General features: G+C 41.7%; 1 protein-coding gene across 1 annotated transcript in view; it reads right to left on the bottom strand.

Annotated features, from left to right (window-relative positions):
* Positions 1–1,256: 1,256 nt before the first annotated feature.
* The window catches only part of LOC123348179 (plasmanylethanolamine desaturase-like), a 34,956-nt gene continuing 24,234 nt past the window's right edge, over positions 1,257–11,978 (bottom strand). The window contains exons 3-6 of the mRNA XM_044985624.1: positions 5,638–5,729; positions 4,772–4,916; positions 3,882–4,094; positions 1,257–2,441 (exon numbers count right to left, since the gene is read on the bottom strand). Coding sequence (XP_044841559.1) covers positions 2,320–2,441; positions 3,882–4,094; positions 4,772–4,916; positions 5,638–5,729 — 572 coding nt within the window. The 3' untranslated portion in view covers positions 1,257–2,319. The remainder of the gene's footprint in view (positions 2,442–3,881; positions 4,095–4,771; positions 4,917–5,637; positions 5,730–11,978) is intronic.

The raw sequence follows: 11,978 nt of genomic DNA, 5'->3' as shown, positions 1-11,978 counted from the left end.
GAAAAGCGTAGCTCATTATATTAAAAAATTTAGACTCAATCAAAACATATGCATGAGCCTCGATTTACACAAGACCTAATACTTGACTTTTAAAATGAACCTTCCTATTAACAAAGTGACAAACTTTAAAGCCAATGCAACTTATTTACCACCCCAAAATTAAGTGTACCCATTTTATATTGAGTTACAAAGAGTTTACAACTGAGAAAGAAAAGAATCAAAACACTCAATCTATTTGACAGGGTTCATTTCTTGGAAGAAAGGGAAAAATAGCTACCATGCTAATCATCTTCACTTGAATGAGGGACTGCTAGCAACAGAAATGTAGCAATTTAAGGGCATTTCTCTTAGGCATTCAGCCCAGGGGTAGGGGGTCCACCCTACGTCAGGGGTTGGCAAACTACAGCGGGGGCTGCATCCAGCCCTTGAACTCCTGCCGGAGAGCGGGGTTTGGGGCTGCCCCACTCCGCACAGCTCCTGGAAATAGTGGCATGTCCACTCTCTGGCTTCTATGCCTAGGGCTCCACACGCTGCCCCCACCCCAAGTGCTGCCCCTGCAGCTCCCATTGGCCAGGAACCATGGCCAATGGGAGCTGCGGGGGTGGCACTTGCGGACAGGGCAGTGTGCAGAGCTGCCTGGCTGCACCTCTGAATAGGAGCCAGAGGGGGGGACATGCCGCTGCTTTGGGAGCTGCTTGAGGTAAGCACCTCCCAGAACCTGCACTCTTGACCCCCTCCCATGCCCCAACCCTCTGCCCCAGTCCTGATCCCCTCCCACCCTCCAAACCCCTCAGTCCCAGCCCAGAACACCCTATTGCACCCCCAACCCCTCATCCCCAGCCCCACCCAATAACCCGCACCCCCTCCCACATCTCAACCCCCAATTACATGAGCATTCATGGCCCACCATACAATTTCCATACCCAGATGTGGCCCTCGAGCCAAAAAGTTTGCCCATCCCTGCCCTACGTTGAGCTCGCTGTAGGATCTGGGTGTAAAGCTTTTCTGCAGGGTGGTAGAAACTGGAATAGTCCTTTGTTATAATGTCAGATGCTTATATACTGAAAGAGTAAAATACACTGTTATAGTATAAGCAAAGGAAATGCAAGGTTTACACACACACACACACACACACCCCTCCCTGCTGGGAGACTCATGCATTAATCCTGTGAATGCTAGATATTTCAGACTAAGTGTTGAGGATGAAGTGTGATTTTATACCACTGAATAAAGGAAGAACTGCAACAAGACTTAACAAATGTGATTAGTATTATCCAACTGCTGTTATAAATTATATACATTCAGAACATCACGTTAAAATATTATTCCATGTTACACCAGAATAGATTAAGGCTTTATATTATTTACAGAAACCAACAAGCACCTTAAAAAACACCATTAACATTTCTGTGCTAAAGACTCAAATTTGATGTCTTTTGCTCTCAAAAGACAACAATTTGCAGATGTGCCCAATGCTACACCTACTTTAAACATTGATTATTGGAACAGGAAACATACTGGCAAGATCCCATCAGTGAGCACTCCGAATCAATTAACGCAAGCATGTGGGATACACATATACAAAGTGCCCTCCAGATACTCAGACATTTATTAATGTAAAGCTGAATGCTTATACAGAAATGGTTGGTTCAAATTCCTCAAAAATTTGAACAGATTTATTTTATTTTAAGAGAAACTGAAAACATTTAAGAATTCTTTGCCCATTGATAGAGTCAAAATTTCAAAGTCTGCTCCACACCACGTTAACAAGACTTAATGCAATAGCAAAGATGGAATTGATTTATCAACCACTAAACGCACTGAAACGGTGACAATTTTACTGGCTTCGATCACTCTGACACGCTGTTTTCATGCAGCATATCTGGATGGGATTTCTTAAAATGCCGTGACAAGTTATCTTCACTATTCTCCATATTGATCTTAGACAACAAGCTACTTTTAAAAGTTAAATAATGTTGATACAACACATGTTTACTGTGCCACCAATGTATTAGAAGTGATGGTGCATCGTCTTCCTCTCTGGCTCACCTGATGGCTTTTATGAGACTCAGTGATGAAATATTTTCTAAGACATCAGCAGACATGGCTAAAGAAAGGTGCTCGGTACAAACGGAAAAGTAACCATTCGCATTTCAAGTATTGTTTTAAAAAGAATGAGTTTTTAATTGCAGTCGATGTTAGCACTTTTTAGCTTGTGCTTTAGTCTGTTATTTCTTTGTAAGTCTTGCATTTGGCTGATGGCTTTTTTTTAAAAAAAGGTTGGCAACAAAGATAAGAACTGTAGAAGGCTGGTAAGAGTTATTTAACTTTCTGAGCCCACTTCATGTCATCTGCTCTAGGCTTTTGCCCAGTCACTCCTTGGATAATGTTCTCCAAGCATCTCCAAAATCCAATCTTCTCTAATGGATAGTTCAGCCAACCTGAAAGACCAGAGGGAATTAAGTATTGAGCATTAGCTTAAACCATAGCAGTAGAACCTCAAGTTTGCATTGCTTTTCTTCCCTACTTAACAGTGTTATTCACTTTAAATAGCAAACAAAAATGTGTTAGAGAAAAGTTCAGTGGTAGTGCGCTATGGGCAAACAATGAAGAATGGTCACTACACAAAGCTAAAAGGAGATTATTAGGGTAAAAGAGAAACTTAAAAGTAATTTGTAAATACACCACTTGAATTTAGATATTTCTGTTTTAAAATTTCTAGCTAGTTATTTAGATTACAAATTGCCCTTCACTCAGACCAGTGAGTTTCACTTGTTCGGATGGTTTCCCTTTCTGGTTCCTGAGCACTAGTGCACAGATGCAATGCCTCATTTGCAAGCAGTGCAAGAGAATATTCAAATCAAACAAGGTAACTGGTCACTGACATTTAGACAGATTTATTAACTCACCAGATTTTGTAAAATTTCAGACAAACCTAAATTTTGAGTCTACACTACTTATATGTGAATTAGATCTACCAGCTATACATCTAGATATTTGAGAGAGGATCCTATGTAGAATAGAGACTGTTTTCTGACAGATGACAGGAACAAGTTATAAAGCTTTACACAGGGCACACAGTATTGCATGACTAATACAAATCTATAGATTTTTATTTATTTCATGGTCCATTTGTCAGAGCAGGAAATGGAGTCAGGTATCTAGAATTGTATTTCCAGCTGTGCCTTCCCTCACTATGTGACCTTGAGCAAGTTATTAGCACTCTGGTTTAGCCTGCCCATCTGCAAAATGGACATAACCAGAATGACTTTAGTTGAGGTGAATATCATGATTTATAAATCCAAGGAGAATCAGAGGCCAAAAATACCTTGATAAAGAAGTTACACATGTTCTGAAGGCCGTTATTAGAAGTATTTGGAAATCTGAAATTCATGGCCATGAATTTCAGAAGTCTAAGAACTTGTTTTGGAAACTAACATTCAAGGAGAGATGCCAGTGTAGATTAAGAAAATGATATAATTCCCTTTGTATGAGAACAGCAGCTTTCACAGAATTCACTGCATTGAATAAAGATGCACTAATCTGCATGCAAGATCAGACTGCTTGACCTTACCCAAGCCTCAGCATCACTGACCTGAAGTCAGCAATAGAAAGTTACTGATTTTCAGCCAATTACAAGCTTGATTTTTCTTTTTTTGGGATTGGGATTTTTCTTATTTATGTAACAATACCAAGTAAAGAGCCTCAGTTGACTTGTACAGTAAAAGCTAATACTGCAAGTTGTAGCACGTAGCATCTTCCACATTTTATAGACTGCTAAACAGTAATATCATATATACAATCAGACTACATTCTTGCCACATGTATGCTTTCTGGCTCAGTGAAAAAAGCTCAGTCCAGGAATATATAGTTTACTTTACCTGTGGTAATACAAAAATAAGTCTCATGGGGAGACACATGATGGATTCGGTGGTGTTTCCGTGGCAGGATAACATGCCAGTCCTGCAGAAAGATGACCCACCGAGGAAGACCAAAGTACGTATGAGACCATTTGTGAATCTGGTTTGTCAAGGTTACAAAGATAGCCAGGGCAAAGACATAACATTCCCAAGGGCATGTCTGGTATAACGCTTCTGCAAAAAATAATAATAAAAAAAGCATTAAAAACCCAGACCTTTTCTTTCCTTTCTTTTATTGAAAAAGCAGATTCCTACCAGTTTCTAATAATGCCTGCCCCGTTTAGAAGTTGCCCCTCAATTCTGACACTATTCTAGCAGTTGCTGACACTTCAGATGTTAACAAGGCCCATGACCAAATTGCTTCAGCAATAGACTGTGACAGCAGAGTTGCTGAGTCATGAACTCCTCATCTCATATGACATTCTGAAATGCCACAAAGTAATAGGGTTGCAAGACTAGTATGCACCACACCAAATTAGTCAAAATAAATTCAGTCTAATGGATAGTGAGAACCTGAGCTATGGATTTACTGGCTATTGTAATTAAACAGGAGAATGTAATGCTGCATTATTAGTCTTTATATTTATTGAACTATTTCTGCAAAAGAGCAAATTTCAATGGTTTTTAATCTTAAGATTTCTTCCTTAATTGCCTGAGTTTAAAATCCTTTGTGAAAGAATGAGATGCTAGTTCTTCTGCAGAATTTATATTTTAAGGCTTCTTTACTGAACTCTTCAGTAAGACACTTTCCTGGAGATGGGAGATCCTTGACACGGGAAAGGTTAATCACCCATTATCAAACAGTGATGAAGATTCTAAATACATATACATAGTCACTGCAAATAGCTTACCTGGGGAAAGAGAAACAAACTTGTAGGCCATGTTTGCCAATGGCACTAGTGTCAGCATGCAGTTATCTCCATTGGTCTCTATAAAATCATGTCTAGTAATTGCTGTGGGGTCAATGTGATGTTCTCTAAAAGGTCTGATGAAAGCCTGAAAGAACAAAGCCAAAAGTGCCAGGCCATTACTCGTAAGAATGAATGGATCAGAAACAGAATGACAGCATCAAATCAAAGAGCGATAGAAGGGCTTCCATACTATCATGCACCTAGGAATTAAGGTTCAAGCTTTTAGAAGTAGTGTTTGAAATTATTCAACCATCTGTTGCTTTACACTTGGAAATCTTCATACAATGCTTATATTTCAGCCCAGTTTTTGCATTTTTAAGCAATGCATTAATATTGTTAACACATACGTAGCACTTTTCATCTCAAAGTGCTTTATAAAGGTGGATATGCATTATCACAATTTTACAGATGAGGGAGAAGCACAAAAGTTAAGTGACTTGTTAAAGGTCACATAGCTAGGCAACAGCAGATCTGGGAACAGAGACACTTATTCTAGTGTTACTTCTGCTTGTTAATACTCCCAGTCGGAACAGGGCACATTAGAGAGTCACCTCAAACTTCCTGGCTGTTATCAGTCTAGAAGAAGTTTAACACTGTATGTCATAGCTCTGCCGCCAATATACCAGGCCAATTAGCATGGGATAAAGAGAGGGTGAGGAGGACACAAGCAGGCCAAATCAGTAGGAGAGACAAGACAAGACAAAAAGAAACAAGTTCCTATATAGTGCATAGCACATTTAAGATGGTGGCAGCTTCCCCCAAAGTGATTTTTATTTGAAATTTTAAAAATTAAAAAAGTCTCAAACCTTTCCAACTATGGGCAGCTCCACAGATCCCCAGGTGTCCGCTCCCCAGTGCACTAATCCTGACAGAAAGTCAGCAGTAATAACTCCTGCAACTTTAAGAAAACAGAGTTAGGAATCCAGAAGTATTGTTTCAGTGTCCACAATCTCTCCCCCCGCACCCCCCCCCCAGAAAAAAAAATATCACTACTACTATTTTCTGGACAGATACACACTCCCAAACACAAGAGCGATCTGGCCACTCTGAATGCACAAAAGTCAACTCTTCAATGAAAGGTGGGTGATCATGACAGAGGCCATTAAAAGATTATGCCTTCTCTTAGCTAACAATAAGATCTTGGATCTGAACTACAATCCTGTTATCAAATAATTTCCATACTAGTAAATCTAGATTTGTCAGAAATTAATTTATACTGGATAGTCAATCAGTGAAACCAATTACTTCTAAAATATATCTCTACTCTGAATAGGATCCCCTCTCAAATATCTAGATGTATAGCTGGTAGATCTAATTCACATATTTAACAGCCAACATAAAGGGACAGTTTGGTTTTATCTAGTACGTCCTCGGTTTAGACCACCCATGTCCAGATCTCCACAGATATTCATAGCATTGGTGTGTAGCACTACCCACAATGTGGTGGTTATTCTTTTTGCACTCAGCAGAGACCTCCTACTAGCAGACCTGCCCCCCCCGCCCCATTACCACCACACTCTTGGACCTCACCAAAGCTTTCAAAGGGCTTGGCTACACTTGCAAGTTGCAGCGCTGGTGGAGGCTTTCCAGTGCTGCAATTAGTAACTGTCCACACCTGCAAGGCACATCCAGCGCTGCAACTCCCTGGCTGCAGCGCTGGCTGAACACCTGGTCTGCTTGGGGAATAAGCATTGCAGCGCTGGTGATCCAGCGCTGCTCATCAAGTGTGGCCACACACCAGTGCTTTAATTGGCCTCCAGGGTATTAAAAGCATTCTGGGATATCTCCTAACTAAATTAGTCTTTGTTTTGTTGTGAACGAGCTCCGCGAAGAGCTCCGTTGCCGGTGCTGCTTATCTAAAAAACAGAGCTCCTGTTTGCTGTGATCAATCTGTACCTGGCTGTAAACAATCAAATGAGAGGCAGGCAGGGAGTGAGTGAAACAGCGGGGAGACGTGTTGGATGCAGGCTGTTTGCAATTAAGAGTTAAGACTAAGGGGTTGGAAACATTTTCTGATTTTTTCAAGGCAGGAAGCTAAACACACAGTGTTGGCTCCAAAAATCCACTCTCTCTCCCCCCACTCCCTGTCACACTAGACCCCACTCCACCCCCCTCTTTTGAAAAGCATGTTGCTGCCACTTGAACACTGGGATAGCTGCCCATAATGCATCACTCCCAACAGCGCTGCAAATGCTGCAAATGTGGCCACACACCAGCGCTGGTAGCTGTGAGTGTGGCCACACACCAGCGCTGCTCCTACACAGCTGCACGACCAGCGCTGTAACTCCCAGCGCTGCAACTTTCAAGTGTAGCCAAGCCCTAAGTATGAAACAGAGAACTCTCTCAGCTTACTACTAAATAATATCAGCTACAGATGCACACTTGAATACCTGGAAGGGGCTTCCCGACATGGTTCTTTACAGCAAGGCTATTTACAAAGTAAGGTTGAAAGCCTAGCAGCCAGCTAGAGGGTGGAGCCACCTACAATAATGCAATGAGGAGCAGAGTCCATATTGATGATTCCCTGCAGAAAGTGTTCTACGCTGAAGCGTTATTACAGTGGCATGGTAAATGTATAAGAATGTGTGTCTAAATCTGTAGACCAACATAGACAGTTTGTAAAGGAGAATATATATATTTTTAAACTGCCAGCCAGGTGCACTACGTTTGCAATTTAAAATTTAAGCTGTGTTCTGTTCCTGCAGATAACGAGATTTATTTAAATTTTAGTTTTATATAAACTCTTCGCCAAAAGCACCTGTTCAAAAGCTCAGGGCAACTTTGGCACATTTAAAGAGAAATAAAACTTGATTGAAGCAACAGCACATCTTCCCGTCAGACATCATCTGATCAGCTGTGTGACCAATGCATCTGAAGATGACCCTATCATACTTCCTCACTACATTGAAATTCTACCATCAGCTGCCTCAGCTCTTCACCAGACAGGATTTACAGCATGCCCAGAACGTCAACCCATTGGAGGGAGATAATTAGCAGGAAAGTCCTTAGAGAGAAGGCTCTGCCAGCAGCCACTTTATAGGGGCAAGATGGGGAGAGGGGGCAGTCAAGCTCAAAGGCCTCTGCTGATCACAGCTGTGGCAGCATGGCACAGGGAGAGACACAGTCTCTCAAGTAGGCAAGTCCCAAGGCATTTAGGGCCTTATAGGTCAAAACCCAACACCACTTTAACCATCACTTGGCCAGCAATAGGTACAAAAAAAAAAATCATTAGTAATAGATTCTACAGATCCAACTTTGCCCTTATTGCTCTGAATGGAGTTTCTGAAGTGTCACCAAGGGCAGGATTTGGTTACAATTTTGTTGATACGTAAACAGGAATAGAATCCAACTCCCTTGTGGAGCTGTGTTGGCTCTGCAGGTATAATAGAATTACAGTTTTCTGTGCATTTAAAGTCTTGTCTGCTGAATTTGGCCACAGAGAGGAACTGTACTGAGTAAAAAGGTGCATTAGTTTCTCAGTGTATAACTGCACTTAAAACTGTCAAGAACAGCAGTACTCTCCTCCCCCACACCCACTCCTTCTGCAGCTCTATTTAAAGCCATTCAGTAGACACTCACCTAAATTTCCACATCTGCGAAGTGTAATATGCAAATAAAGTATTCCTGGAAACTGATTAGGGGTTTTATCCTGGAGGGAGTCACATGGAAACTATACACAACTCCTGCCAAGCTAAGCATCACACTGATCTTTCAATCCATTGTCAAAGGGCACCTTGGGATCAGAGAAGTAAATAAATGAGGGGTGTGTGTGTTTGTGTGTAACACATTTCAATAAAGAGATTGGCTAGCAACCAGTATAAAACCTAATGAACCACACCATTCATATCTGACCCTTAGAATGTAATTCACAAGGCAGAGGCTCGTAGTCTAGCAATACGTGTACTAAAGGCAGGTGCATGCTGTATTTGAGGAGTTGGTTAACTACTCATAGGAAGCCACATAATAGAACTAGCCGAATAGCTACGGTCAGAGTTTCCGGAAGTTTTTTTAGTTCTCCATTTTTTACAGTCACATTAACATTTTAAAACCGGCTCGGTTACAAAAATCACAGATGTCAGACATATTCTGACTTTTTAACTCTAGAAACACCAGCTAGTTTTTAAAAAAAGGTAAGAACAGAGTTGTATTTTATTTTTGCTGTATATAATTGGAGGGTAATACCCAAACTGCCTCACTGATTCTTCCTGGGACCTTGGTCTGCCACTCCAAGAAAACAGGGGGCTCCTGGCTTTCTACTCAGCAGGCAAGCACCTTCTCTTCCAGATGCCTTAGGGTATGTCTACACTGCAATCAGATACCCACGGCAGGCCCAAGTCAGCTGACTTGGGTTCATGGGCTTAGGCGTGGTTAACCGTGGTGACGACATTCCGGCTTGGGCTGCAGCCTGAGCACTAGGACCCTCCCAACTCGCAGGTCCTAGAGCCTGGGCTTCAACCTGAGCCCAGAAGTCTACACTGCAATCAAACAGTCCAGTAGCCCAAGCCAGCTGGCATGCGCCGGTCACAGGTGTCTAGTTGCACTGTAGACATACCTTTAGACCTCCTCTCCACCTCAGCTCCCCTTAGAAGGTGGTGCTTTTGTCATGTGGGTCTGCTAGGGTTTAGGCAGAGACAAGCAGACCCATGTCACTACTTGTGACCCAAACCCCAGAAATTAATGGTTACATCGTTAGCTTGCCTGGCTATGCTATCCTGGTGTCTCATTGCTGCTCTAAAGAGAGCCTCAAACACCTCCTTCCAGGATGCACCATTTTAGTAAATTACCTCTGCATTTTTATCCAGCAGTGAGACAGGCTGGGTTTCTCCTAGTCATGAGTTGATGTTAACATGCTTTTTACTATGGGGTTATGGAGCCACACACCCTGTTGCAATCAGGATGCTTAGATCATCTGTCTTGGGACTGTTGTTAGCAAGATTTTGTTTGACATTAGCAGGATTCCCAAAATGCAGATACTTTTATGAAACAAGGGAAGATTAGTCTTTTTCTTGTTAATACGACAAAGTACTGCAGGAATTCTCTTCGTTTGCATGCGGTGCAGAGACAGTGCAGCTCACGCACTCCCCGCCTCACATAGTATATTCTGAGGGTTCCCCTCACTCTTTGCCCTTCCCTTTGTCTTTGTTTAGCTAATCCCAGACATGTGTCTCTCTGCCCCCAACAATAATAATGAAACTAACAAGTTATATTCCTTTTCTCTGTCCTTTGTGTTGCCTTGTCAATTTATACTGTAGGCTCTTCAGAGAAGGAACTGTCCACTGCTGTTCTTGTATGGTGCCTGTCACAATGAAGCCCGGATTTGGCTAGTACGTACCTACCTACCTACCCACCCACCCACATTTTTAGAACAAGACTGTCTTGTTCTAAGATAGATGGATATGCTAGAGATACAGCTAGCCAGTGTGGGACAGCATTCAGCCTTTGGAATCACCCCACATCATGAATCTGAAAGAATGTGTGGCTTCTACTTAAAGGGGAAAAGGAATAGGTGGAGTTTATTTTAAAAACCTGGGCTACGGCTACACTAGAGAGCTTACAGCTGCATCAATACAGCTGCAGCACTATAAGCTCTCTGTGTAGCTGCTCTAAGCTGACAGGAGCGAGCTCTCTGGTTGGCTTAATTATTCCAGCCCCGCCGTGAGTGGCGTAGCTATGTTGATGGGGAAAGCTCTCCCGCGACCTAGTGCTGTCCACACCAGCGCTTACATCAGCATAAAATTATGTTGCTCAAGGGGGTGCCTAATTCACATGCCTGAGCAACGTAACTTAGTCAACTCCTGTTCTTTTTGCGGATACAGACTAACACGGCTGCTACTCTGAAACCTGTCATTAATCTGTAGTGTAGCCATAGCCTCAAATACTATGAATACGGAGGCTGTAGCAGCCGTGTACCCAATTCTCTCTCACCTGACCTCACACAGACTGAAGTATGTTCTGTGAGGATCATGTGGCTTTGAAACTTTCAAGATAATTGAAAAAGGAAGAGAAGAAAAGCAGAAATAAAAGTCTCGGTGGAAGGGTCTGAGAGAATATTTTACACAGCGTTTCAGGAGCAGTCACTATCAAACACCAAGATTAGGGGAAGAGTGAAGAGTTTGGTAAGATATGTCTTATTCTAAGGCTGTTTGAAATCCCAGCAAATGCTAGAAGCTACTTTCTAGCAAACAGCATTGCAAGGTAGGTTTCACTTACAATCTAGCCGATTCGCAGGTGGGTAATTTTGGCAGAAAGGAGTATGGAAAGAGGATGCGGGATTATACCTGGCATTCGTGGTGGGGATAATACTTTGCACTTTATAACACTTGGATTCAAGGATCTCAAAGCATCTCACAAACATTAATGAATGTAGCCTCATTTTCCTCATGAGGCAGGCATTCTCCCATTTTAAATGAGGAAACGGAGGCATAGATGCTAAGTGACTTGTTTAAAGTCACACAGGAAGCCTATACCAACACATGGGATAGAACTAAGGCCTCTGGACTCCTACGCCTGTGTGACTATAAAGAACTTCCTTCCTTTCTGAGTGAGATGTAGTGAGGTCTGGAGAGAAAAACAGACCAATTGTGAGTGATAAAATTAGGGAGGGCCAGTCACAGATCCAGTAAAGATGGAAGCCTAAAGTTTGTAATTCAGGGATGCATGAGTTTCATGCTGATCAGAAGCAAGGCCACTGTAGAACAGCAGAGAAAGGGACTTTTGCTGAACTTGATCTTATTCAATCCAATCAATAGGAACTCTGAACATTTATTTCATGATGGATTAGAAAGATCTCAGAAAATATCATGGCCAAGAATAATGGACATTGACTACCATCTTTGAATGTAATTAGAAATATAATGTTTTAATTTTTTTGATTAATGTTTTTTTTTTTAAATCAGTTCTGAACTAGGTGTCTAATGAAAGCTTTCATTTGTTATTTGATATATAGACCAATGTGGTGTTAAAAAAACCCACTTGATTTCAATAAACAGAATCGGTACTAGCTCAATAAAAATATTTGTCTAGTTTTTTGCTTCTTTTTAAGTGACTTTAGACTATTAAAGCAGAATGTCGTTCCACTGAAAAGAAGTGGAAGAAGAGGCCTGGAACACACAGAAGGGCGTTTCTTTCAAAAGCAGCCTACTGATCA

Source organism: Mauremys mutica, chromosome 13 (genome assembly GCF_020497125.1).
Source record: "Mauremys mutica isolate MM-2020 ecotype Southern chromosome 13, ASM2049712v1, whole genome shotgun sequence".
NCBI classification, from domain to species: Eukaryota; Metazoa; Chordata; order Testudines; family Geoemydidae; genus Mauremys; species Mauremys mutica.
This window is presented reverse-complemented; position numbering and strand designations above follow the sequence as displayed.